Source organism: Cyprinodon tularosa, unplaced genomic scaffold, assembly GCF_016077235.1.
Source record: "Cyprinodon tularosa strain WSP-4 unplaced genomic scaffold, ASM1607723v1 ctg154, whole genome shotgun sequence".
In the NCBI taxonomy this organism is placed as follows: Eukaryota; Metazoa; Chordata; class Actinopteri; order Cyprinodontiformes; family Cyprinodontidae; genus Cyprinodon; species Cyprinodon tularosa.
In genome coordinates this window covers 1430795-1458605 of record NW_024038375.1, presented here as the reverse complement: position 1 = coordinate 1458605, position 27811 = coordinate 1430795, and the positions used below count along the sequence as shown (strand labels likewise).

At 39.3% G+C, this 27811-nt stretch overlaps 2 protein-coding genes across 2 annotated transcripts; both read left to right on the top strand.

Annotated features, from left to right (window-relative positions):
* The first annotated feature begins 7157 nt into the window (after nt 1-7157).
* On the top strand, nt 7158-15737 carry fbxo42 (F-box protein 42). The gene is made up of 10 exons (XM_038279919.1): nt 7158-7344; nt 8184-8463; nt 9282-9398; nt 10432-10566; nt 10754-10907; nt 11036-11146; nt 13030-13126; nt 13229-13285; nt 13663-13779; nt 14121-15737. Exons 2-10 carry the CDS (start codon nt 8190-8192, stop codon nt 15168-15170), a joined length of 2112 nt encoding a protein of 703 aa, XP_038135847.1. The 5' UTR covers nt 7158-7344; nt 8184-8189; the 3' UTR covers nt 15171-15737.
* A 2823-nt stretch (nt 15738-18560) lies between these two features.
* Nucleotides 18561-27029, top strand: slc25a34 (solute carrier family 25 member 34). Its single transcript, XM_038279920.1, has 6 exons — nt 18561-18722; nt 18866-19693; nt 22701-22766; nt 25454-25606; nt 25690-25824; nt 25936-27029. Exons 2-6 carry the CDS (start codon nt 19208-19210, stop codon nt 26104-26106), a joined length of 1011 nt encoding a protein of 336 aa, XP_038135848.1. The 5' UTR covers nt 18561-18722; nt 18866-19207; the 3' UTR covers nt 26107-27029.
* Nucleotides 27030-27811: the final 782 nt, after the last annotated feature.

The following is a 27811-nucleotide window of genomic DNA, read 5'->3' as shown; positions in this document are numbered from 1 at the left end:
GAGACAGACCAATTAGCCACCCAGAAGAACAAGGAACAATGGGCGTACCACAAAGAATAAATTATGAGCAGTTTAGTTTGTGCCTTACAGTCGTTGCCCATAGGAAGATGTTACTTGGATATAACAAAACCTAATATCTTCAGAACAGCTCCAAATGACACAAAACTCATGGATGAGTAAAACATGATGTAATAATGTCAAATCAAGGGGCCAATGTAAAAAAAAAAACAAAAAAAAAACCCTGTTCCCCTTTAAGACCAAAGCTTTTACTTCAATAAGTGAGATCAATTTAATTCAACACAGATGAAATAACTATTCAGCTTTTAAAAGACTCTGTTCCACAGAAAATAACCGTTGTTGTGTCCACATTGAAAAAGCAGAACGTTTAGTCTTCAGTTTAAATCCATTAATGCAATGAGTTAGGTTCATCACAGTTGAGGTAATATATGTATATATATATATATATATATATATATATATATATATATATATATATATATATATATATATATATATATATATATATATATATATATATATATATATATATATATATATATATATATGTATATACACTATATTGCCAAAAGTATTTGCTCACCCATCCAAATTATTGGAATCAGGTGTTCCAATCACTTCCATGGCCACAGGTGTATAAATTCAAGCACCTAGGCATGCAGACTGTTTTTACAAACATTTGTGAAAGAATGGGTCGCTCTCAGGAGCTCAGTGAATTCCAGCGTGGAACTGTGATAGGATGCCACCTGTGCAACAAATCCAGTCGTGAAATTTCCTCGCTCCTAAATATTCCACAGTCAACTGTCAGCTGTATTATAAGAAAATGGAAGTGTTTGGGAACGACAGCAACTCAGCCACGAAGAGGTAGGCCACGTAAACTGACGGAGCGGGGTCAGCGGATGCTGACGCGCATAGTGCGAAGAGGTCGCCAACTTTCTGCAGAGTCAATCACTACAGACCTCCAAACTTCATGTGGCCTTCAGATTAGCTCAAGAACAGTGCGCAGAGAGCTTCATGGAATGGGTTTCCATGGTCGAGCAGCTGCATCCAAGCCATACATCACCAAGTGCAATGCAAAGCGTCGGATGCGGTGGTGTAAAGCACGCCGCCACTGGACTCTAGAGCAGTGGAGACGCGTTCTCTGGAGTGACGAATCGCGCTTCTCCATCTGGCAATCTGATGGACGGGTCTGGGTTTGGCGGTTGCCAGGAGAACGGTACTTGTCTGACTGCATTGTGCCAAGTGTAAAGTTTGGTGGAGGGGGGATTATGGTGTGAGGTTGTTTTTCAGGAGCTGGGCTTGGCCCCTTAGTTCCAGTGAAAGGAACTCTGAATGCTTCAGCATACCAAGACATTTTGGACAATTCCATGCTCCCAACTTTGTGGGAACAGTTTGGAGCTGGCCCCTTCCTCTTCCAACATGACTGTGCACCAGTGCACAAAGCAAGGTCCATAAAGACATGGATGACAGAGTCTGGTGTGGATGAACTTGACTGGCCTGCACAGAGTCCTGACCTCAACCCGATAGAACACCTTTGGGATGAATTAGAGCGGAGACTGAGAGCCAGGCCTTCTCGTCCAACATCAGTGTGCGACCTCACAAATGCGCTTCTGGAAGAATGGTCAAAAATTCCCATAAACACACTCCTAAACCTTGTGGACAGCCTTCCCAGAAGAGTTGAAGCTGTTCTAGCTGCAAAGGGTGGACCGACGTCATATTGAACCCTATGGATTAGGAACGGGATGTCACTTAAGTTCATATGTGAGTCAAGGCAGGTGAGCAAATACTTTTGGCAATATAGTGTATATATATATATATATATATATATATATATATATATATATATATATATATATATATATATATATATATATATATATTTATATTAGTGATGGAACGGTTTATGAAAACCGTCCGAACCGTTCGGTTCGACTGTCTCGGTTCGATTTGCGTGTGTTTCGTTCGGTTCATGCGCTGCTCCTTTTTCTCATAGGCGAAGCGTTTACACTCCCGAGCAGAAGGTGGCGGGGCTTAAAGAAAAGGCACTAGCGTCACCCAGTGTATGAGCGTCTTTTTCCCTTGAGGAGCTCCGCTCTGGAAGCCTATGGAAAATGCATAGACTGGGGGAAAATAGCCCCGCCTTCCCGCAGGCTGCAGCGGGATGTACTTGGAAAATTGTACCATAAAACCACATAGCGTTAATCTCAGGTTAAAAAAATTATCGCCGTTAAAATGGCCTCGCGTTAACGCGATAATAACGCGATAATTTTGACAGCACTAATATATATATATATATATATATATATTTATATATTTATATATATATATATATATATATATATATATATATATTTATATTAGTGATGGAATGGTTTATGAAAACCGTCCGAACCGTTCGGTTCGACTGTCTCGGTTCGATTTGCGTGTGTTTCGTTCGGTTCATGCGCGGCTCCTTTTTCTCATAGGCGAAGCGTTTACACTCCCGAGCAGAAGGTGGCGGTACTGCGACCAAAGCCAACCACCAGTAGAAAACAAGAAGAAGAAGAAGCGAAGCAGCGTAGCCGAACGTAGCAGAAAAAATCAGTTGTTGTGGAGAATTGTGTCGGTGTGGCGAGTGGGAAAGAACAGGAGTTGGAAGTAGGGTGGCCAGATGTCCAGCTTTAGGGCGGACAGTCCGGATTTTCATTGCACTGTCTGTATTTGTCTTTCTTTACCCCCAGATTCCACATACTCCGTCAGCGCTCCACTCCGCTCACGTACGTTGTGCGGAGTAGGCCTACTTGTCTGTCATGTAAATCAATGAGATCTGTTCCACATCCTCCGCACGTCTCTGTCCACGTACGTCTTCTCCGTCCTTCACCATCAAAATACGGAACTGAGCTCTTTTTTTTGCTCCGCTCCAGTCAGTCCAGATCAAGACCCGCAATTGCAATCACACCAAACAGGAAAAAGAATGTACAGAAGACCCGGTTTGTCAAATTAAATGTTGGGGATTTTTTTTTTATATGTCATATTAAATTAAACGTTCACAGGGTTTATATAGGAATGAGGAACTCTAATTTAATGCTAATAGAAATAATTTTAATGCCATCAACAAGTAACATGTACACAAGTTATTAGTTCACATGAAATAAGGAGCTGTAAGCACAGTTCCATGACTGAAGTTTGCATATATATCTATATTTAGATATATATAGATGTATATCTATATAGATAGATAGATAGATAGATAGATAGATAGATAGATAGATAGATAGATAGATGGAGCCATGTCATGAATTCCTCTTTTCCAGACACTTTTTAAAATTTGTATCGTTCTATTCTCTAGCTCTTTCTCCGCCTCGAGCTTCTTTTCCAAACAACTGCTTTATGATCAATTGCAGCAGTTCTGAGCAAATTAATCGTGTCAAATAATGGTCACTTTTAAAACACCACAATGTATTAAATAAATACAAATGCTGGGAACCAATTCTTTTTTACATCTCTGTAAAGGTCAGACTTCTCTGTTCTGCAAAGGCCCAAGACCTCCAACTGAACTAACTGACACCTATATAGGGAAATTGTGTTTTCAGCAAAAAAATCTCCTAAAAATAGAAAACATATTCGTACTTTATTCCAAGCAAGCTGCATCTCAGTTCCTTACGTAATTTCAGTCTGGTCTGGTTTCAGAAGTATGCTGGAACAAAACATGGTCTTTACCCAATAAATATTTATTAGTAAACAAGGTTGAAGATGTTTCCTTTAAGATTATTCACCGCTGTTTTCCAGTAAAGTCATTTTTGTTTAAGTATAAAAAGGACATTAATACCACTTGTACTTTCTGCAACATTTCTCACCTGTTTTGGTCCTGTGAACAAACCAGGTGTTTTTGGCAAGGTATCTGTCGCTTTATTCTGGACAATATTTATGACAGTTTTGAACTTTATTTTAAAGATGTTTTATTTGGAATCACAAAATAAAAAAAAAAGAACTTTCTGACCCATTCGTTTTATGTAATCTTTTGCTACTGTTGGCCAAGTTTTATATCCACAAATGTAAAATTATTATGACTAAACCCTCATGTATCAGCAACTTATTTTTCTACATTTTCCTCCTCCACTAACAAAAAGGCTGTTAAAACTCTATCTTTATGCTCTAAATTTAAAATATTTACGTAATCCCGTTACATGCATCTATTTACTATTGCTATTTTTACTTTTATTTAGTTATTTTTTATTTATGAATTACTTTTAACTCAAACCCTGGCGATTGTTCACTGAAATGTGTACTCTCTGTATTATAAAGTGTTTTCTAATAAAGTTTAGATATATATATAAAAAAACAAAAAAAAACAGCCGAATAAAAAAAAAAACTATGGTCAAGATTTTGTAAGCTACACACTCATGTACGGTAGGCTGCGGTATGCACCTTAAAGTTGCTTGCAATCTGCCATAATAGAAAAGAAGAAGAAGAATTTTGAATGAATTTGATCGCACACTATTCAACTTTATTTGGAAAAACACAATTCGTTATATAAAAAAACTGTTTTAATAAATAGTTATGATACAGGAGGTCTTAACTTTCTTGACTTAATGACAGTTAACAATACATTCAAAGTGGACTAGATTAAAAATTGCCTTAAAAATCCTACCTCAATGTGGAATATTATTCCTCACCACATGTTCTTAAGTTAGTTTTGGTGTGTAATTATAACAATGATTGTATTCCTGTCGCTCTCTCTAATTTCCATAGACAAGTCCTTTTGGTCTGGTCACTGATTTTCAAACACAATTTTCTCTAAATTGGTACTTCCATTTAATTAACAAAGATATATGTTATAAGAAAAATTCTCTGTTTTTTGAAAACTGGTTTAAGAATGATATCACACTGGCAAGTCAACTTTTTAATGAAAAACAGCAACCTATTTAAATATCAATACTTTTTATGCCATTTTAAGATTCATTAAAGCCCCAATCAGTTTGTTATTGTTTTTTATGCTGATCCACTAGGTCTTATAATGTTATGTAAAGGGTTCTCTGTTCTCCAAAGGCCCAAGACCTCTACCTGATCCAACTGATACTTATATAAGTAGACAGTGTTTTCAACCGAAATCTTCTAAAAATAAAAAAATATATATTTGCACTTTATTCCAAGCAAGCTGCATCTCAGTTTCTTAACTAATTTCAGTTTGGTCTGGTCTGGTTTCAGAAGTTTGCTGGAACAAAACGTGGTGTCTACCCCATAAATATTTACTAGTAAACAACGTTAAAGAGGTTTCCTCTAAAATCATTCACCACTGTTACCTAGTTAAGTCATTTTTGATAAAATATAAAAAGGACATTAATACCATTTGCATGGGCATGCAGGTGGCGCAGGGGCCTTGTGGAGGTCGAGGCCTCAGTCCTCGACGCGGCCGACCCTGGTTTGAATTTGACCTGTGGTCCTTTGCTGCATGTCTCTCCCACTCTCTCATGCCCCCTTTCCTGTCAGAAAAACAAAACCTAAAGGCTCATGCTACTCTGTACAGTAATGGTATAGCTTATCTATGGAATAAATACATGCTTTTTAAAATGTATTTAAAAAGAGAATAAATAGAGTACAGAGTCCTCACAGGAACCATACTATTGTAAGTAATGGATAATACAGACAGTGTCAGTTAGTTTGTGTTTTCCATTGATGGTTGGGCAGTCATAGCTGCTGTGCTGTGATCTATATGATATAAGTTGAGTGCAGAGCCTCAAAGACTGTGCTGATATGTCACTTGGGAGCACCATCTGTGATACTGCCAGTGGATTGGCAAATGTTACCATCCTGAGGAAGCCTGAACTTTTGCCTCCTAGTCAACATGAGGGCTTGCTGCCTGAGACGTCTGGTCGAAATCTGCAGTTAGCAGCCGATCAGCTCATTGTTGCTACAAATAAGCAAATGGATGTGTATTGAAACCTCCAAGCAATCGTAGAGAGGATAATCACTTCATTCAATCTACTAATTTTTTTTTTCTTGGAAGGAAAACTAAGGATCCTAAAGAAATACTTTAGGGCGGAGGTCTTTAACAGGGGGTCCGCGACCCCTAGGGGGTCCACAGAGGTACTGCATGAGGGTCACGAAAGTTTTGGTTGATTGGACTTTTTTTTTATATTCCGCCCTGTAATTTATTTCCACTAATTGAAATGTTTTTAAATACACATTAACATAAATTCAACACACTGTTGTAAACAGATAAATGGAGGCAGAAGATGTCTTTCAGTCATCAATGCACACATTCAGCGACACACAGAAGCTCTTTCAACCTGGGCACCATTTCATTCACAACATCTGTCCCATCAACCAGGAATCAGAGTCAGAAATACTTTAATAATCCCAGGGCGAAATTACTTTTGTTACATAACACCATCTGTAGTAGAGTGACTATAGGAGCGGTTTGACATAACACATTTTAATGCAATATATATAATTAGGGGGTCCCCGCTCCACCTCGCCATTAGTTTGGGGGTCCTTGGCCTAGAAAACATTGAACAGCCCTGCTCTAGAGGACAGCCCCTGATCCTGACCTCATGGACTGGGTCCAACAATCAGGGTGCTGAGCAGTTGTTCGGCAACATGAGGAAGAACAGCTATTTTGTCGATGCACTATTGTCTTTTTTAACATTTCATTGATATTTTACATATATGGGGTAAAGAGAAAATGATGTGTCTCTGCAGGTCATCGAGGAGTCTTCAGTGAAATAAAAGATAAATGACAATTTTAATAAAAACATATCAAATAATCAATTTATGTAGATATTAGAGCTTGTAAATATAATTTGTATGCAGAATGTTTATTGATACAAATAGCTAAATAAAGACAATGATGATTGATTTACACCCCAGAACTCAAAACTGAGTTTTATCCACTATACCTTTTATCTACCGTAGAAATTACGGATGTTTAAATATATGCCTCTATTTGTTAGAAAAGGCTGAGGGCCACCCGTCAGTCTACATTGGTTATTGCCTGGCCACCCTTATAAAAAAAATTCTGGCTACGCCCCTGCTCTACCAGAGTTCATAATGTAATTTCTAAGTAATGTATATAATTATATATATGTGTTGAGATGAAGGGAATCAACAACAGCCGCAGTTCTGTTTGAATCCGTTCACCCTGTTTGATGAGAGAGCGGAGTGTTGGGGCCTGAGGATCCACCCCTGGTACCAAACAGCCCCTCCTGTAGAGGCAGAGCGGAGGGAACAGACTGCTCACATAGCGGAAGATGGCGATTGCATGGAGGAATCGGTGGAGCTGATAACCGTGGAGAAGCAGAGGATATATAGACACCCGGAACCCTGAAAGGATTATAAATAGAAAAGGTAGGAAGATGGATTTTCCACTGCTAAAATGTAAAATTTAAGCTTGGAACCCCGACAGCCATAGGTAAACGCAGTCTCCCTGCTGAGGCTAATATTAGCAAAGACTATCAACAGAAGCCAAGGATGGACGTTATGGCTCCTAACTGATGTTGACTTAGTGTCACGTCGGCAGGGTTAACGTCATTTTATATATATTAATAATTCCGAACTCTTGGGAAAATGTGTGTGTGTGTGTATAACTCCTCAATTAAATATAAACTAGTACAGGGAACTACTGCTAGCCTGGATGCTTCTGGTAGCTTAGCTAGTGTTAGCATGTATTAGCCAACCAGAATCAAACCTTCAGTTCGTCAGGCTAACTGGTCGGTTACAATCTGCTAAACTATCTTTTATGTTTGAAGAAACGTACTAATCTCTTATAATTATTACAGCTTTTAAAAATGTTTGGAAGCGGAGTAAAAACTGATTTTTGTAAATGATGTGGAAGCTAAAGTTAGCTAGCTAGACATAGCTAATGGAATAGATGCAGACGAAAAGAACCGTTCGAAGAAAGAGCATCATCGATTTCAAACTATTTTGATTATTTACACGGTTGATCCGAAATAGTAACTATGGTCACATGGTTTTGCTTTTTATCAGAATCATATCTGTTTAACTTTGATCCAAGGACTCCCAGTCATTATTATTCACTGTGTAAATGAACCAAACAAAGCATGTTATCTCTCTGGGTCAGTAGAGAAAATTATACATTGATTTATCCCTCTGTGACGTTCACTAGATCTGGTGTTCACACGCATTCTTTGTACAGATCATCAACATGTCTTCATATGTCTCATCAGAAAATAATGTCCCTTTCCCCCGACAATGAAGATGAATACTTTGTTGCCATGGATACAGAGGATGAGGGTGCACAGCAAACTGAATTAAGAGACGGAATGGAGTCAAAGATGGGGTCCTGTTGTCAAGAAGCAAACATGGACACTGGTGCCAAAGGGAAGGGGAGAACGATGGTTGAGCTGCCGGAGGAAGTCCTTGAATATATTCTGTCCTTCCTCTCACCTTACCAGGAGCATAAGACCGCTGCACTGGTGTGTAAGCAGTGGTATCGTCTTATTAAAGGTAATTCCATGTAGAACATATGTAATCTTATACAGGTGTTTTGATCTAATTATGATTACTGTCAGAGAATGTGTGTGGTTGATGTAGGAATAACATAACTAATTTTTACAGTTCTGATAGCGAGAACACTTTTCTACGACGGAGTATTAGGGCCATATATGAAGAGAAAAAATATTTTTGCCATGACGAGATTAAACTCGACATGTCGACTTTAAAGTCGACATGTCGACATTAAACTCAACATTTCGAGAATAAAGTTAAAATGTCATGTTGAGTTTAATCTCGCCCTGTCGACTTTAAACTCGCCATTTCGAGAATAAAGTTGAAATGTCATGTTGAGTTTAATCTCGACGTGTCGACAATAAAATTTAAATTAGTTCAAGAGAGCCAACCGCTGCACAGGATACATGCACAGAATCCTATACAGTTGCAGCACGTCAAAGACTACCTTCACTCTTAAAGTGCAGACTGCAGCTGTGGAGCTCGGTTGCTAATTTCTCCAAACTTTGGAATGTCGAGATTAAAGTCGCCACGATATATCAACTTTATTCTCGAAATGGCGAGTTTAAAGTCGACACGTCGAGATTAAACTCAACATGACATTTCAACTTTATTCTCAAAATGTTGAGTTTAATGTCGACATGTCGACTTTAAACTCGACATGTCGACTTTAAACTCGACATGTCGACTTTAAAGTCGACATGTCGAGTTTAATCTCGTCATGGCAAAAATATTTTTTCTCTTCATGTGTGGCCCTAATACTCCGTCGTACTTTTCCCTATAATGTTTCCTTCTTACATTTTTTTCTTCTGAAACAGGTGTCGCCTATCAGTGTTACCATGGTTTTCTGAGAGCTGTCCAGGAGGGAAATATCCAATGGGAAAGCCGAACATACCCGTATCCTGGAACCCCAATCACGCAGCGCTTTTCACACAGTCAGTATACAGTGCTTAAAATCATGGGTACCAGTCAAATACTCTTTCTCACATGGATCTTGTTAACAAATATGGGCTCAACCTCATCTAAGAAGGTCACCGATATCAAAACAAAGTGCCATGCTTGTTGGCTTTAAAGACTGGAGACAATTACTTTTAAATTACAGATATAACATCTGAAATGTAATTATAGATTTTACAGCAGCCGGTTCATACTATTTGAACTGGTTGTAGCTTTAAAAACCGGAAACCCAAGTAAATTTTTCAGATTTCAGTTCGTGGTAGTTGATCAGTACTCTGTAGAAACACCATTTGCTGCAGATTCTGCTTCAAGTCTTGAGTTTTGCCAGTGCCAACTTTGCAAATATACTATAGATATGATTTTAAAATAGTTACCTATTCTTCTCTGCAAAATAGCTCAAGCTCACTCAGATTGGAGAAGGGACCTTCATTTATGTCAGTTTTTAGGTTTTGCTGTAGATACTCCTTTATCATTTACGTTAGGACTCTTGCTGGACCAACAACTGTATTGGTTTTGATCTGAACCATTCCAGTGAAACCATGGCTCTGTTGTCACTATGGTGCTGCTTGAAGGCCAAGCTCTCCATCTCTTTCTTTTTTTTTCCCATCTGCAAATTAACTCAAAGTAGCTTCCTTATCTATTTGAGGGAAACGGCTATGATGTTGGTTTGAGTTTTAGAGTGTAGTTTTATTTGTAATGAAATTGAATTAAATCCTATATGGAGTCTGAAGTAATCTAATTTATGGGCGTCAGAGTAAACTTGGTGAAATATAATGTGCACTTTTCAGATTGTAACTTTTTAATAAATATTCATGATCCATGAAGATCCATATTTAATTTTCCTTCCACTTCCTATTTCTGCATTAAGTGGGGTGGCTCTGTCACATATAAGCTTAATGTTTTTAATGTAACAAAATGTAAACAAAGGATATGGACACTTTTTAATGATCCCTTTATTATTGCAGATTTTTGTATCATAAATCTTTTTTTATTTATTTATTTGTTTTACAGGTGCATGCTATTATGACTCAAATCAGTCCATGTATGTTTTTGGGGGGTGCACTCAGAGTAGCTGCAATGCTGCCTTTAACGATCTATGGAGACTGGACCTCAACAGCAAAGAGTGGATCCGCCCTTTAGCCTCAGGTAAGAACTTTGCAGTAGGCCGAAAGAAATGGGAAATCTGAACTGTTTAAGAGCTTCAATCGGCCTCTAGAGTGTCTTAAACCTCATTGTATTCCTCTGAAATACGATTCTGTGTTGCAACATTTTATTTTTACAGACAAGAATCATCACAAAGGTGTTAGTGATTTTGTTGGTGTATTTTCCACAGGCTCATATCCATCTCCAAAAGCTGGAGCCACTCTGGTGATGCACAAAGATCTGTTAGTGCTTTTTGGAGGCTGGACGCGCCCCAGTCCTTACCCACTTCACCAACCTGAGAGGTTTTTTGATGAAATTCACACCTACTCACCTTCAAAAAACTGGTGAGATGGACTCCAGAGTCATTGGGAGGGTGTGGTTTAGACAAAAGATGGGAAAGTTCATGTCTTAGTCTAACTATTGATCATTTCATATTACTTGTGGGGTTTATTTTTTTTATTTTTTGTTTTAGGTGGAATTGTATAGTGACGACACATGGACCTCCACCTATGGCAGGACACTCATCATCTGTAATTGGAAGCTCCATGATAGTGTTCGGGGGATCATTAGGAGCACGCCAGATGTAAGATTATTGTATGGATTACTTTATTTTTTAATGGGAAGTCAGGATTATGTATTTGATTTAAATGTGTAGCTAATCGGACAAACATTAGGAAGCATTTCAAAGGTTTAAGGCAGATTGCCCACGCCAAAAAAAACACGTTATGTCCACACAGTCAGTGAAAGCAGGTCTAGCTTTGTGCAGAACGGCACATTAGTGTTAAAAGCAGGGAATTAATGAAATGGAGGAGAATAGAAGGTAGAAATATGAGTTAATGTCTCTCAGTGGGAAAATCCCAGTTGGGAAATAAAGCTGCTGATAAATCATTGGCTCTGCTAAAGTACAAGCAGGCGAATCATTGGATCAGAGTTCATTTGGAATATACCAAACATGGAGGAAATCTAGGATGAGTTTCTTAGGTGAATAATAAACTATTTTGCAATCAACTCCTCTTACACTGTAAATTTATTTTAGGGCTGCAACTAACGATTATTTTAAAAATCGATGAATCGGACGATTATTTTTTCGATTAATCGATGAATCGGACAAAAAATATTTTTTATATTAACCTCTTTATTCCAAAATAAACATTTTAGACAGAACAAACAAGCACACAAGTACAGGTTGCTCATTAACTGTACTGGTGCAATATGAAAAATAAATGTTTGTGTTAAAACTACGCAAACTTACATGAGAAATGTAGCTGTACATCCACAAAATATAGGGTACTTTGTTTCATAAAGCGCAAAAAAATACATTTTTGTTTTTAAAAGCCCCTAAGGGGTTCAAACAATAGGCCCCCCCATTTCAACAAATGAGGTTTTTTTAGACTAGAAGAGTTCTGCCTTTTAAGACAGGAAAGTATAGCAGTTAAAGTTGCTACTTGAGAAAATACTGAACCATAGAGATAAAAATAGCCCTGTGATTCAAATTATAAATTGTATTTGGAATAAAAATGAGAGAACCAGGGGTGCTAAAAAACACATCCTCCAAAGACAGATATTTACATGGGAATGTGGCATATAATTAATTGACATATTACTGATCTTGCTGGATTTTATTCTGCTTTACTTCCATAAATTGCAGGATCTTCTTTTCTTTATCTTTGCCAGAAGATTTAAACTTTAAAAGCCTTGCCCTCATAATTTGCAAGTTAATTTATTTATAAAGTAAATGTAAACGCTGCTTAAGCTAATTCAAATGAAATTAAAAGTAAAATAAGTAGCCAACCTTATCACTGTCTGTAACCTACTAACAAGGTAAGGAAAGCATCAGATGAGCTACCTGAGAAACTAACGTAACGTTTCCCCACTTTAAAACCAAACAAACATGGTGGTTCCGTGCCATGTTAATTTCTTTTGAAAAAAGTTGCATGTTATCACTTTTTTCGCTTTACAAAGCACAGGCTATTTTAATTATTGTGATCAATTTGCGCCTTCAATCCCGGTGCATGCGCGCTTCATTTGCAGTCTGGACGCTGAGCCTCTGACTGCAGCGCTGAGAGGGACTCCTGCGGGAAAACGCGGTTGGGGTGGGGGAGGCGCCCCGCGGCAGAGTAGGAACGATACATGCTTTCACGTAAGAGTCTCTAAAAGCCGCCAGTGACACCGAAAAAAGTCGCCAGATTTGTCGCTAGTCGCTTTTTTGAAAAATAGTCGCTGCAGGGGTCTGAAAAGTCGCTGAGTTGGCAACACTGCACCTGCGGCGCTGACTCGCTCTGCCATATTTTTTTTTTCTTCCTCTTTCAGTCAAGAGGCAGTGATGACGGCGCGGCGGATGACGCAATAATCGCGCGACACAACTAATCGATGATGAAATTCGTTGCCAACGCTTTTAAAAGTCGATTTTTATCGATTTTATCGATCCGTTGTTGCAGCCCTAATTTATTTACTGGTTTTGATCAGGAGCAATGAAGTTTGGGTTCTGGATCTGGAGCAGTGGTCCTGGTCCAAGCCGCCCACATCGTGTCCATCACCTCATCCCAGAGGAGGCCAGTCACAGGTAAGAAGCTTTATTGTTCCTTTTTATAAGTGAAGCTTAAATAGTTTTCTGGTTCATATTTTGTAATTGAATTATAAAAACTGTCTTTATTTTATCCTTTAGATCGTTGTTGATGAAAAGACGTTGCTTATATTGGGAGGCTGCGGTGGTCCTAATGCAGTAAGTTGGCCTAACAACACTGCCAGTAAAACACAAGTTTGGATTTCTGATGATAGATTTTACAAAAATAGTTACAAAATACAAAAAAATAATCTGTATAAACCTTCATTTTTTTTGTTCACTTCCTGCTTCTTGTGTTCTGTACAACAATGCATGTTTTCTCTGGAAGCTGTACAATTTGAAAACGTTTCCAAAGTATTGTGTTTAAAGATTATATTGTCTCGTTAAACTAGTAACATCCTGTTAAGGATCCCTTGTTTTTATTTTTCTTGCAAGTTTGTGATCCGTGAAAAGGTTTAACCAGTTTTTTCAGCTCAGAGCTTGAAGGAGATCAAAATGGACCATATTTTAATTTATTGTCTTGTTAAAATTTCCAGCTTCTTAAAGATGCCTGGCTCCTCCACATGGATAGCCCTGCATGGAGGTGGCAGCAGCTGCAGGTGGAAAATGAGGACCATGGAGCCCCAGAGTTATGGTGCCACCCAGCTTGTAAAGTGAGTTTCTGTCCCATTGGTTCTTAGTCAGTTCTCTTCATTCCCAAATCTCCCCCAACTTGTATGCAAACATTTCTTTATCTATAAACAAACCATTTGCTGACAACCTTAAAGATGTTATAATTAACTTAATTTGTCTCAGTAGTTAAATATTTTATACATTTTGGAACGTTATTATAAAGCATGTTGTTGACAGATTGCTTTTTTTGCATTACACGAATATGATGTAGAATAACCAATATAAAAGTAATATAATAGTGAGGTAATAAAATGCCCAGCGTCCATCAGCTGTTAGTACTGCAATGTGTGATTATTAATCTCTGATCTCCCTTCTCCACCAGGTGGGCCAGTGCGTGGTAGTTTTCTCACAGGCTCCATCAGGCCGTGCGCCTCTTAGTCCAAGTCTTAACTCAAGACCTTCCCCCATAAGTGCCACACCTGCCCCGTTGGGGCCGGAGCCCCCCTCCCTGCGCTCTCAGTCCCCTATCCGAAGCGGGGCCGCCGGTGTCGTCCTGGGTGGTGCAGAAGAGGCTCCGTGCGTAAATGGTCGGTGGGGCACGCTAAGACCTCGACCTTCAGCCAGAGGAAGCGCTAGAGACGGGAGTCCTTCCTCATCCCAGCAGCAGTCACCATCACAAGGCCCTGACAGCCCCCCTCTCCCCCCACTTCCCTCTCTCATAAATGGATCTTCCCCTTCTCCTCGGACCAGCCCGGCCCAGGGGTGCTCTCCTCCCTCCCGTCCTCATCTCCCTGGTTCTACAGACTATGGGTGGGATTCTCCTCCTTCTGCTGCTCTTCACCAAGACGTCCCAAATACCAATGGCCTGCACACTCCCCCCTCAAGCTCCCCTCTTACACCCCCTGGAGCAGTGTCCCCCGCTGCCCTACGAAGAGGACTAGAGGCAGTAAAAAATAGGTCTTCTTCATCTTTACCGCCGTCTTCCCTTCAAACACAGGGAGCTTCTCCTATGGGCAGCGTAGTTGGCGGAGGAGGAACTGGCCCCTCAGGAACCCCGCCGTCATCTTCTTCCAGCCCACCACAGGCCACTGTAGCTGATGGACATGCTATCCCACCGATAGCGCGGCGCCTTGGCCATCACCCGCCTCAGAGTCTGAATGTAGGCAAACCTCTTTATCATTCCCCAAACTGCAAGCCCATGCAGATGTACGTGCTGGACATCTCCCGGGCCAAAGCCGCGGGGGTTGTGTCCTGGAAAGTTTACGGTAACGGCACCCCCGCAGCAGTCACGGGGCCTCCGGAGACTAGCCTTCACACTGTGGTGCAGGGCAGGGGGGAGCTTATCATATTTGGGGGCCTCATGGACAAGAAACAAAATGCTAAATACTACCCTAAAACCAATGCTTTGTACTTTGTTCGTGCTAAAAGGTAATGCCTCTTCAGGCAGGACTGGAAAGACGGACGTTGAGCTTTGCAACAACATAAGGGAACTAGCACAAACGGCCTTTTACCTGTAGGAAAGAATCTAATAAAATAACTTTATCAGTGCTAGATGTCTCACTTGAATTCACTATTGTCCCTTCTGCCTATTGAACAGGAAACACTTTAGCTACACTTTGAAAAAATTAAAGAAAAAATATCTTTGCTTGAATGAGAATTTTCTGAGTGTATGTTTAGAGAGGACCGCGTGTTTTTATCGCCCTCTGGTGGTGAACAACCAAACAACATGTGTTTGTGTATGTGTGTGTGTGTGTCATCTCTTCAGGACTCTTAAAAGGAGAGAAACTGGAAGAGTCGATGACTACCTTTCTTTTTCTATCTCTCTAAAAGCCTGCAATGTTTACATAGAAACAGTGAGTGGGTGTGCTTGTGTGCATGATGGTGGTTTATGGTCATTGACTTATGTGTGTTTTGGTGGGGGGGGGGCGCACAGTGGCAGAGAGATGTGACACTGTACCATGAACATAGTTGAACAATAAAGGCCTCTGTCTGCTCTGTGCCTAGGTTTGTTCTTGTCTGGTCTTACAAAAAAACTAAACAATGAATTTCTTTGTTTGGCATCAAAACAATATCTGATGGTCTGCCAAATCGGAAAGATCGTCTCTTTGCTCTGCACATCACTTTTGCCTCTCTCTGGCTTCATAAAATAGCTGTCACCTAGCAACATTTTAACTTTACAGGATTGTTGATTCTCTCTTTGTCCTGTTTTCCACCTTTCATCTGAAGGTGTATATAAACTGGTGTAGTTCACGACCAGGTGCACCTGCTTTGGTTCAGATCAGTTCATTCTCATGCAGTCACATCAGATAAATCGAAGTAGTTATGTAATGTCCATTTTGATATAAACTGATTTATTAAAGGTAATAATTAACAATTAGAATACAGTAATCAAAGAAAACCCTACTCATTGCAACAGTGGGGAGGAATCATTATGTTATTGTTGGATACAATAAATCTGTAACCAATAAAGGTTGAACGTAGGTGTGATAACGTGGCTAATTATGAAAAATCCACGTCCAGCCGAAGCATGTCCTTTTTTTAGGTGTCTTTATTGCACACTCTCACAGAACCAACAACCAACTTTTTCTGCCTCTGTATACTTATCTTAGCTCGCCCATCACTAACATGGGAATACAATCCCTCTTGTGGCGTGGGGGTAGTACTGCATATTATAACTAACTCAGGATACTACAGTAGGACAATATTGGGGTTTATAAATACACAGTTTTAGAACTTTCCAACCTTGATGACAGGATCCACTGTGTGAATAACATGCAATTAAAATAGATGGATTTATTTTGGAATTTGCTCAAACTTCATATTCATCAAAGTCATTTAGTTCCTGCCTTAAGTAGATGGATAGATGGAAGGTGATGGAAGAATGAAGCAGGAGACTGATAGACAGATTTACGAGGCTGCAGCTATGTTACGGATGCTGCACTAGTCTCATGGGGAAGATAGAGCTGAGCTACAAGGTAAAGATCCAGATTTACCAGTCGGTCTACGTCCCTTCCCTCACCTATGGTCATAAAATCATGATCTAAAGAATGAGATCGCGGAATACAAGCAGCTGAAATTAGTTTTCTCTGCAGATAGGGTGAGGAGCTCGGTCATTCTGGAGGATCGGAGATTAACCACTTTTTCTCCACACGAAAGGAGTCAGCTAAGGTGGCTTGGACATCTTTTCCAAATGCCCCCTGCACACCTCCCTTAGGATGTATTCCAGGCACGTTCAACTCGGAGGAGGCCCAGGGGACGACCCAGGAAACGCTGGAGGGACTGTCGCTCAGCTGGCCTGGGAGAGCCTCAGGCTTCCCCAATTAGAGCTCAAGCATATGTATGGGGAGAGGGAAGTCTGGGAGTCTCCTAATACCGCAACCTGGTCCTGCATAAAGAGGAAGACAACGGCTGTGTCTAAATGTCCACCCTTATCACTCTATAGGACGGTATATAGTGGTTATGCCATTTTAAATGAGTACCCGAAAGTCTAGTGGATGAAAAAGTAGTGGACTTGAAATTTCCCACAGAGCTCCTTGAAAAGTAGTGATCATCCATGGTCACTAGAGGAGCAGATATATCCTGGGGAGAGATCTCCTTGCAAAGCATTATGGGATTTGCTGTCGGAGCGGGTTGTTGTCGCCATAGGCTGTTGCTACCCGACAGCACAGATTAGTAACAAAGATGGAACAGTCACAGAGCGATGGAGACGGAGTTACGTACCAACGGGGGGCATAAAGTAGTGATCGTCTGTCCAAGCGATCAGTTAACTGAGTTCACTATAATGTCCACTATGTAGTCCCCACTCTATATAGTGATTGATGGATTTAGGGTTTAGGGCGGACGTTTCGGACACAGTCAACGAATACGAGTATTTATTAAAGGTGGAAATTGCATAAATGTTTTGCAAAAATTAAACGTTTACTTAGAGCAGTGTTTTTCAATCCTGGTCCTCAAGGCACCCTGCTCTGCATGTTTTGGATGTTTCTGAGGTTCAGCACACCTGATTCAGATGATTGCAGTTCAGCAAAGCCTGATAATCTGCTATCAATTGATAACAGGTGTGTGAAAGCTGGGAAACATCTAAAACATGCAAGGCAGGGTGCCTTGAGGACCAGGATTGAAAAACACTGACTTAGAGGACTTTTCTTCTTTTTTCATCTTTGCTTAATTGAAATAACCTAGAAGTTACCTCCATTCTTGGCATATTATATAATTCAGCTTTTACAACAACCTTACTTAATTCAGTATTGTGAAAAACAGTAAAATAGTCAGAATGGCGTAGTACTATGACAGTTGACAAAGCTTATGCTGATAGAACTTAGTATTTGCCTGTTAAAGAACAGTATTATTTTTTTCTCCAAAACGTTTTTTTTTTTATCAAGTTTTGTTACAAACACATTCACACTATTTAAAATCTTTTGGAGTTAGCCCTCATGTTTAAAGGGAATCACAATATAAGGAGATCATGTACCAAAATCAATAAACAGCTTTATTATAAAAGAAAGACCTTCAGGTAAACCAATATTAGAAAAAGGGAAATGTTTATGTTTGGGTGTTTTTTGCTGCTGGGTTTACCTAGATTATTCTGTTTTTGGCAGGTTTGCCTAGTATTGACACTGACTTCTCTGCCATGCTTTCTTTCAGACCCCCCCTTTCCTGCAACCTCTCTGAGGATCACTAACCTTTTACCCAGAGAGATGCTATAGGAGCAGAGCAGGGGCAGAGCGCAGCTGAGGTCTCTGATTCGTGCAGCTCTGAGGACAGTGATGAGGTGGCAGGCAGCGCTGGGACAGCATTGGCTCTGATATGGAGCAGAAGGAGGAGACTCTAACAATGAATGTGCTGAGAACACATGTTTACAATGAGAGGAGGAATGGAGCTGCACAGGAGCAGTGGACTCAGTGGGATTCAGAGAAAAGTCAGCACATACAGGAGATAACTGGACTACCTCTGTCCTTCGTGGTGTTAGTCTCTTCTTTTACAGGTAAGACAACTTCCTAGTCGCTCTGATCAAGCTGTTGTGTTTTAGAACTTTTAAGCGTAGAGTCCAGTTATTGCTGATTAAGTGAAACGGGTGAAAGCTTTGTGACACGATCTGAGCAGAAATCTGGATGCTTGTCATTTCAGGAGGATCTCATGTCAGCCGTCATTTCGTTGGGCGAAGTCAGTTCTTTGACCTTGGGCTTTTTGTAAACAAGCCATAACATCAGAACTGAATGGTGTTTACTTGATTATGACTGCTTTAACTTGGAGATGGTGGCTCATTCTTGGAGGCTGACACACAAGGAAGTGAACAAGAGTCACAAAAATCAGGCAGAAGAGCGAGGCAGTTTCTTTCTGTATCTGAGGACAAACATGTAAGACGGACCATAATTCATCACTTCAGCTGACTGAACTGCTCAGGGCGCTTCTTTTCTGCTTTACTGACAAATTCATACAGGAGGGACAAACTGTTTGCAACACTCAGGGATGACCAGTGCTCAGCTGCTGAAAAGTTCACCTAAAGAGTCTTCATTCTGTGGCCATCCTTCCCAAAGGATGGCTTCTCCTGCAGTCACCCACAACGTTTTGGGCCCCCCTCCAGTTGTTTGGCCCCCTCTAGACTTTGCGCTGGGTGCTCTGGCCTGCTGTGCAGCTTGTGTTTTCACCAATCCTCTGGAGGTCGTGAAGACACGTCTGCAGCTTCAGGGGGAGCTTCGTGCTCGGGGATCCTACCAGGTACACTACAGGGGAGTCCTGCAGGCCCTGCTGGTGGTTGGTCGCACAGACGGGCTCAGGGGCCTCCAAAAGGGGCTCTCAGCTGGGCTCATCTACCAAGGTGTGATGAATGGAGTGAGGCTCGGCTCTTACTCCTGCTGTGAATCTATGGGCTTCACTGCATTTCATGGAGGCAGTCTGCTGTCAGGTGCAGGGGCCGGGGCCCTAGGTGCCTTCATCGCCTCTCCTGCTTATCTGGTTAGTAAACTACAGTTCAACCACATTGTTGCAAAAAAAGCAGTGAGTGAAAACTTCTTAAAGAGAAAAAAAATCAAAAGCTGCATTAGCTGCTGCTGTTCTCTATAGCCTTTTATGCGTCTATAGGGGCTTTGTGGTGTTAAAACAGCAGAACTAAAGGACACAATGAGTGACAACAGATCAAAAAAAAAAAAAACTATATAGCCTTTGGTTTCAAGTTCATCCTCCTAAATATGAAAGGAAATGCTAAGATTTGAGCATCATAGCTTAAATGATCAATCATCTAAACAAGGGAGAGATCTTACTCTTTTGTTGCAGCACATCAAGTCTTCATTTCATCTGTAGGCTAGAATTATGCCTTCAAAATGACTGACTGCAGGTAAAACGCTTCGAAAATCAAACAATCAGATGTGAGGGTCTATTTGACCACAAGTAATGGTCATTATTTAAAAAAAGATTCATATTTAAATAGTTGTCTAAGTGATTACATCTGATTTTACCAAGTCACATATGTACTAAGGAGTTTTTGTTGTTGTTGTTGTTTTAAAATTACTTACTAATTATCAAGAAATGTTTATACTTTTTTTATTTCATCAAACCATTTTACTTTCCATCTATGAAATCTTCACAGCTTTATCTAACAAGTTACCTGGCTGGTTTCTGCATGTCCTCGTGACATTTTTCATTTGCCTTCCTTGAACAATGAGCAGCATGTGAGCTTATTATGGCCTTATTTGTTACGTACCGTCTGTTCAAGGAGAGCAGCATGTCAAAAATTAAAGCTGAGAGGAAGTTCAAACCATGTGCAAGGCAGGACCAGTCATTAGATTACACTCAGCACACATATATAGAACTTTAAGAGACCACACTAGTTAATGAACAACTAGTGCAGTTAAAAACAAGAGGGCTATCAGAAAAAGGACATAGGTTATTATCTCCTGACATGAATTTGCTGCAGCCTCATTGACATGCATAGTAAAGATGTGTAGAAAAGTGTTGTAGAAAAACATTTTAATTATTTATCTGACTGTAGATTGTGGCAAGTTTAGTCCAGCAGCTGTTTTCTTGTTGACATTTCCTCAGTTATGGAGATAAACAGCCTTCTGCCCTGTCCTCCTATCTTTACAATTTTAAAGTGTGGCTATAAACACTAATTTGAACTCTGGGAAATCAGGAAGTCATGAATTACAAATAGTTTCTAGACACTCTGACTAAAGTGAAAAAGTGAACTACAAAAGGATTTGGGGGACTATAAAAATTTATTTGATATGAATTGTCACGGAGTGTAATTAACAATGGCATTGGTGTCTGTTAAGGGTATTTCCATGCCGTAATGCTCAGTAGCAGATCAACTATGCAGTTGTTTTGGATTGAATTTACTGAAACCTGGCTGTATGCAGCGTACAATCCCTTCTCATCAATCTACCAATGATTAAAGGCCATCACCACCACATCATCTTAGATTAACAGAAAAACAGGATCATCATTTCCAAATCTAAGGTATTTTTTTGAGACTAACTAATTGCTGTGATGGTAAAATGTTATAATAAAAATATTTTGCTGATAAATAAAACAAATGAGTTACCCATCTTTATCAACAGAATCAATAAACAAAGGGGCAACAGAGAACAGAGCAAATGAGGGGTTAAAAGTATGACCTTACTGCGTAAAATGATGTTCCATTTTGTTTCTGTTCTGGGGCTTTAATGGAACAGAAGGTGCTCATTTAATGCAATATTTTGACTAATTTGGACACGTTCTTAACAGAGTGTTCCTTTTGTGTCTAGTGATAATGTTTCTTATTTGAAGCCATGGCGGTGAAAGGTTAACCCTGCACCTGTTAAATAAATGAGTTTCTTGTTTTTTATTTTTACTTGTTTGGGCGGGCTGGGTTACTTAGAGTACAAGTATCTGCAAAAATACCAGAAACATTGTAGGATAATACTAGAAGGCATTATTTGAAGACTGGTTGTATAAATGAGGGATGACTCTGTCATACATGTAGAGGCTTGTTTATAAAGGCATTACACAACACACACAAACCTGTCTCTCTATCACTGCGGGGCCTTTCAATTGACTTCCATTAATTTCTACAACCTAACCATGACCCTTACCCTAACACGAACCATTAGGGGTTCATACCTACCTTAACCCCAACTTAAACTAAATTCACAGCTTAATCCTGAACCCTAAAACAGCAATTCTCCATTTGGGCTTCATGCAGGCATCGGACCCCTCAAGGAGAGGTCGGTCTCCACAAAGTGTTATTTTTCCAGAAAATGGGCCCCATGTATTAAACACAAGTGTATACACACACATACAATGTTTACCTGCATATTTTAGCTGTTTTATAGAAAAATGGGGTACTTAAAGTTTGGTATAAAGAAATGAAAAGACATATTGACTTTAAATGGATGAACTTTATCCAAGTTGGGTTCGTAGCCCTGCTGCCTTTGACCTGAGGAGTCAAAGTAATAGATGTCTGATCAGGTTTGAAGTCATCTCAGATTTCTATGCTCTATTTTGGTCCCAGTAGCGCTTAGAGGCACTGTAAGGATGTAATTGTATTTGTAAGATGAGCCTTTGATGATATTTACTTTCAAGGTTCTTTATACAACCTAACCTCACATGTTTATGCTTGGCTTCAATTAAACCTTCTAATGTTTGTTTTATCAATATCTTTTCACATTAATAACTTCCTGGAATGTTGTTGCTTGTTATATATGTGCTGTCCTTTCTGCAAAGAGTTGCAGGTGTTAAGATGCCTCAGCTTTCACTTCTTGTTTTCTGAGGTCAGGGGCACATTTCATACTGTCAGATATGTTTGTCCCCGTTCCAAAAAGGCACATACTGCTTAACTGATGGGAGACTTGCACTATAATTCTTACAAAAACTGACAAGCCTTGATCTGTGTGCACTTAATTATCAGCACAGTGATATATATTGCAGACATATGGTCTGACAAGGGAATGAAGAACTTAAAGCCTTGTTACTGTTTTCTCCACAGGTAAAGACTCATCTGCAAGCTCAGACTGTAGATGCCATAGCTGTTGGTCACCAACATAACCATCTGGTAAGAAAAGAACAAAGTGCCTTCTCTGGTTTCAACAGTGCATAAACCAGAAACAAAACTAGATTTCACATTTATATTGCATCAATGATGAATAAAGTCTTCCCACTACAGCTTTCTACAGGTGGGTATTATTTCCCTCAGTCGGAGACTTTCACAGATATCAGAAGCAAGGAAAACATCATTAGAAGCGAATGGATAGACATAATTATATTAATGAAAATGAAATAATGATTGAATAGAAAGTTCAACTTTGTAAAGTAGAAAATAATATACTGTTACAAAAAAAGATGTAGTTTCTAAAAGCTATCCAAATGTATTTAGAAACTGCAAAATGTGTGCTCTTTTAAATATATTTATGCAATTACAGACTAGTTACTAGTATTGTCACGATCGGGTTAAGGTTTGTTGACCCAAAAGCAGAGGCAGGGAGAAGAGGTGAATTTCTTGTGGATTTAATGATGAAGTAACTGAGAATAGAGGCAGGTAATCCAAAAATCCAAATAAGAAAACAAAGTCCAAAAACAAACAGGAAACCAAGAATCCAAAAATCTAAAAGAAAACAAAGCCCAAACTACCATTAAACCAGGAGTCCAAAAATCCAAAAATCAAAACAAGAAAACGAGTCAAGATGAACCAGAAACCATGGAGACATCAGGGGGATCACAATCACAAGGAGGAAGGCTCAGAGAGACGGAGTTGGAGCAAGCTTGGCGAGGACCCAGCAAAGAAGAACTGAACAGAGGGGATATTTAAGGGAAACTGAGACAAAGAGAGGAGTAACGAGCAGATTGGGAACAGGTGTGCACAGAGCAGAACAGAAAAGGAGCTTGGGAAAAAGGAGAACACAAGAGGGCAGCAGAGGGCAACAAATAAAAAACCTAGAAAACTGAAAATAACCAGAAAACACAACAAAACAAGAATTAAACCATTAAGACTATAAAACATGGAGCAAAGTAAGACTGAAAACTCAAAAGAAAAACATAACAGAGCCAAGACTGAAACAGTTACTAAGAATTAACCAGAGAACACAGCAAAATAAAAATAAAATCACTAAAACTAGAAAACAAGGAGTAAAGCAAATCTGAACACTCAAAAGAAAAACATAACAGAACCAGAACTCTAACAAGTATATGGCAAGCTGTGCAATGAGTAGCAGGGATTTAACAAGCCTGCTGGGTTTACTGGGTGCAGTGATAGTTATACAGCCTAACAGCTGCTGTGGAAAACAAACATATGCTTGTTTGTGTGTTTGGCTGCAGCAGCCTGTAACTAAAGGAGCTCTCCTTGCTGTAAGATACCCTTAATCTATGAGGTACGCAGTTTGCATATGAAAGTGTTTACCCGTCAACATTGTTTTTATAGGCAAATTTGAATTTTTTTCTGTGCATAACAATTACATGAGAAATTAAACTCCATATCCATTCCCCCAAAGTTAGCTTTTTTGTGATTTGTTCTGCTCTGAATGTGCTCATCTTTAAACAAAAGCTCAAATAGTTTGAAGTTTGAAACAATTCAGTTAGTTAACAATGCATTTATTTTATTTTCTAATAATTTTCCTATAGCAATCTGAAACTGTTCGGTAAATTTGACACAAGTTTCCTTAATCCAGAACAAAACATTATGTTTTTCTTTAACTTTTTATTTCTTATAAATGATTCTACCCACTTCAAATGCCCCTTTTTTGTGATAATCTTTTTTTATTTATATATCACCTTTAGATTCTCTGACATCATTGTGTATTTTAATGTGCTCAGTCCATCATCAAAGATTGGTTTACTCTGTAAACAAGCAGACTATGGAGGCAATGTTTGCCAAAGAAAAAACTACTAGTATTGTTTAAACAATACTGGTGCTTCACAGCCATGTAAGTAACCGTCAGTCATTGAGAATACCAATTACAGCCTCTGCAAACCCTAGGGTTAATAAAAAAAAATTATTTAAGGTTTGAACCTATAAATAATCTGCTTTTTACCTTTTAAACCACAGATTTTTTTCCATCCTTATGTAGCAGATTATTAAACTAGTATGCTATAAAGCAGACACATTGGTAAACAATTAAGTAAACCCTTAAACTAGATGTAAACCTTTAGATTTAAAGGTGCATACTGATTTTCTATTTTAGTTATGGTTTTAGATGCTCATTCCAGTTTACTTTCTGAACTTTACATACAGTATCAAAAGTCTTGATGTATTTTTCTGTAGGGTTGTAATAAAAGTAGAGGGTAGAAGCTTTAAGTTCAATCAAAGTTGAAGGGATTACAAGATAGGAAGCCCTATTGACACATTCAGTCATGTCCTTTATCTGAGTTGTTTTATACTCAGACGAAAGTGCATCAAAGTACTTTAGCTGGTTGTCAGCAGATTTAAAAAAATAGATTTTTCTTTTCTTTTTGGTATTAATGACAGAGGTATTTGAAGTGCTGATAACCTGTCCGATCTTATCAATGGATACCTTAAAAATATTCGATCAGTGATGATACACTGGTGAATTAATATGGTAGTTCATTAGTCATGACTAACGACATAATAACATGTTTCTCTAAACAGGTCTGAGGATGCATCAGCACTCTGTGTTCTACGGCTGGCTCTAGAATGTGACCTTTACGGGGGCCAAACCCCCTCCATCAGCAGCCCTCGGAGATTCAAGATCATCAAAGTGTTACTGATGCTTGGGTCTTTTCTTTCAGAGTGTTTCCGATGCCTTTGTTACCATCTATAGAAGAGAGGGCCTGAGTGGTCTGTGGAGGGGAGTGAACGGGGCCGTTCCCCGAGTCATGGTGGGATCAGCTGCTCAGCTGGCCACCTTCACCTCAGCCAAGGACTGGGTGTCTCATACTCAAGTATGTAAAATTAAAAGCTTTTTTTTATGCATGTAACATATCAGTCAGTACAGATAATCAGCAGTTTCTTTCTGACATTGCAGTGGTTCAGTGCCAACGGGTGGCTCACAGCACTGATAGCTGCCTCCATCAGCGGTGTTGCTGTGGCTATCACCATGACTCCATTTGATGTGATTAGCACACGGCTCTACAACCAGCCGGTGGACGAGTTTCACAAAGTGAGTTTAAAAGCTCTCTCCTTCACTTCACTCTCAGATGTTTGTTATTTTAGGGTGGGCTTATTGAGAGATCAAAGTGTGTGAGAACTTATCTTGTTTTGATCTCTGCAGGGGCGCCTCTACCATGGGTTTACAGACTGTTTGCTGAAAGTATGCCAAGCTGAGGGACCCCTGGGATTATATAAAGGAATGGGCCCTGTGTTCCTGCGGCTGGCTCCGCACACAGTGCTCAGCATGCTGTTCTGGGATCTGATGAGGCAGCAAGCTGTCAAAGACAAATAGACGCAGAAAACTGAACGGAAAACTAACCTAAACAAATTTCATACTGAACTTGAAAGCTTTGACAATCTGCCCTTGTTTATCATTCTTGCAAGTAATAAATGAAGGCTTATATCAGCAATGGAGCAACAGCAGCATCTTGGCTGCAAAGTTCCTCTACATTTCTCTTGGATAAAATATTACAGAAGCTCATAATATGATCAATATTAGAAAAAAACTAAAAATCAGAGTTGAAAATAACTTCTGACTAATCCAAAAACTTCATATTAATGAAATACAGTCTAGAAGATCAAACTCTGTTTTACAATTTATCAAGATGGGGATATGATAACCAAATGGTCTCATATAAGATTATCTTAAACCTGTGATGAATGTAAGGCTGTTGATCAGCTTTCATGAAGCAGAGCTGCTTGCTAGCTAAAAGACACTGTCTTCCATCTTCAGTCTGTAACCACTGCTGTATGTGTCAGATTTCTGATATATATGCCAGTTGTCTTGTTGTTTGCCTAAAAGGAAAAACAACTGTTGTTTTTTTCTTTTTAATGACTTGTTAGGGAGTAGAAACTGCAAAGCAGTGAATCTACGTCATTTAAAGTTTTGTATAGAAGACTTGAAACACCGGATTTAAGCACCTTTGTGGTAGTAAATAATTACAATAAACATATTGTGTCTTTGTTAATACTAACACAAAATCATTGTTTTGTTTTTTTAATACACTTTGCAACAGAATCTGCTTTCGTGATGTCAACCTGAACCTTTATCTTTTCAAATGTCAAATTTACTTCTGTTTGACTCCATTTGTATTGTCCAACTCCCTCAGCCTGCTGCGTCTTGGTGGGTTTTTTTTTTTTCTGGGTGCAGAAGTGAGGAGAAATGGAAAAGGTTTCTTTTGTGAAAATAAATTATTTTTAGCAACAATGCTGAAACTGCTAATCATGTCATAGTGACTACACACTAAAACATATGTCATTATCTTCCAATCTGCAGTCACATCACATAAACAGTAAGTTTGTGACCTAGTATGATCTCTCTCTGTTTGGTGTTTTTAATTTTTAAATGGGGTGTGAGGTTGTAGAAGGACCAAAGTGCAAACAGGAAGTGGGGAGAAGCATGATGTGTGAAAGATTAACTCAAAATGATAACAGACAAACTTACAGCAGACAGAAGAATAAGTGGACAAAGAGAACCGATGGAGAAGCATAGGCAATGAGGTGACAGGGAAACAGACCATCACAGATTAGAACAGAATAATCCAGCAAAGAGCAATGGGAACCAGTGAGAAAAAATGTATATGCTGTGGGATAAATGGACAATGACGTGGACACGTGGACAAAATAGTTGGTACCCCTTAGTTAATGAAGGATAAGCCCTCAATGGTCACAGAAAAAACTTGAATCTGACAAAAGTAACAATAAATAAAAACTCTTAAAGGAAGCCATGCTTCAACATAATGATAATTAAAAAATAATCTCTTTAAAGAGGCCTGGACAAAATGACTGATTTAGGTCAGGGTTCATAGAGGGAAACTTCAGAATTGTCCAATGTTTTCCTCTTATCCATTTGCTGGCTATTTTTCTCTGTGTATTTTGGATCATTATCCTGTGATTGAGACCTGCAACTGAGACCAAACTTTCTGACACTGAGCAGCACATTTGTCTCTAGAATCCCTTAATAACATTAAGATTTCTTTGAAACCTGCAGAGAATCC

Excerpts from the sequence above, each read along its gene's own strand:
- fbxo42 (XM_038279919.1), top strand. The coding sequence starts at position 8,190 with ATGTCCCTTTCCCCCGACAATGAAGATGAATACTTTGTTGCCATGGAT. Across the intron at positions 10,908-11,035 it reads TACTCACCTTCAAAAAACTG|GTGGAATTGTATAGTGACGA; the intron begins GTGAGATGGACT and ends TTTTTGTTTTAG. Across the intron at positions 13,780-14,120 it reads GGTGCCACCCAGCTTGTAAA|GTGGGCCAGTGCGTGGTAGT; the intron begins GTGAGTTTCTGT and ends CTTCTCCACCAG.
- slc25a34 (XM_038279920.1), top strand. The coding sequence starts at position 19,208 with ATGACCAGTGCTCAGCTGCTGAAAAGTTCACCTAAAGAGTCTTCATTC. Across the intron at positions 19,694-22,700 it reads TCGCCTCTCCTGCTTATCTG|GTAAAGACTCATCTGCAAGC; the intron begins GTTAGTAAACTA and ends TTTTCTCCACAG. Across the intron at positions 25,825-25,935 it reads CGGTGGACGAGTTTCACAAA|GGGCGCCTCTACCATGGGTT; the intron begins GTGAGTTTAAAA and ends TGATCTCTGCAG.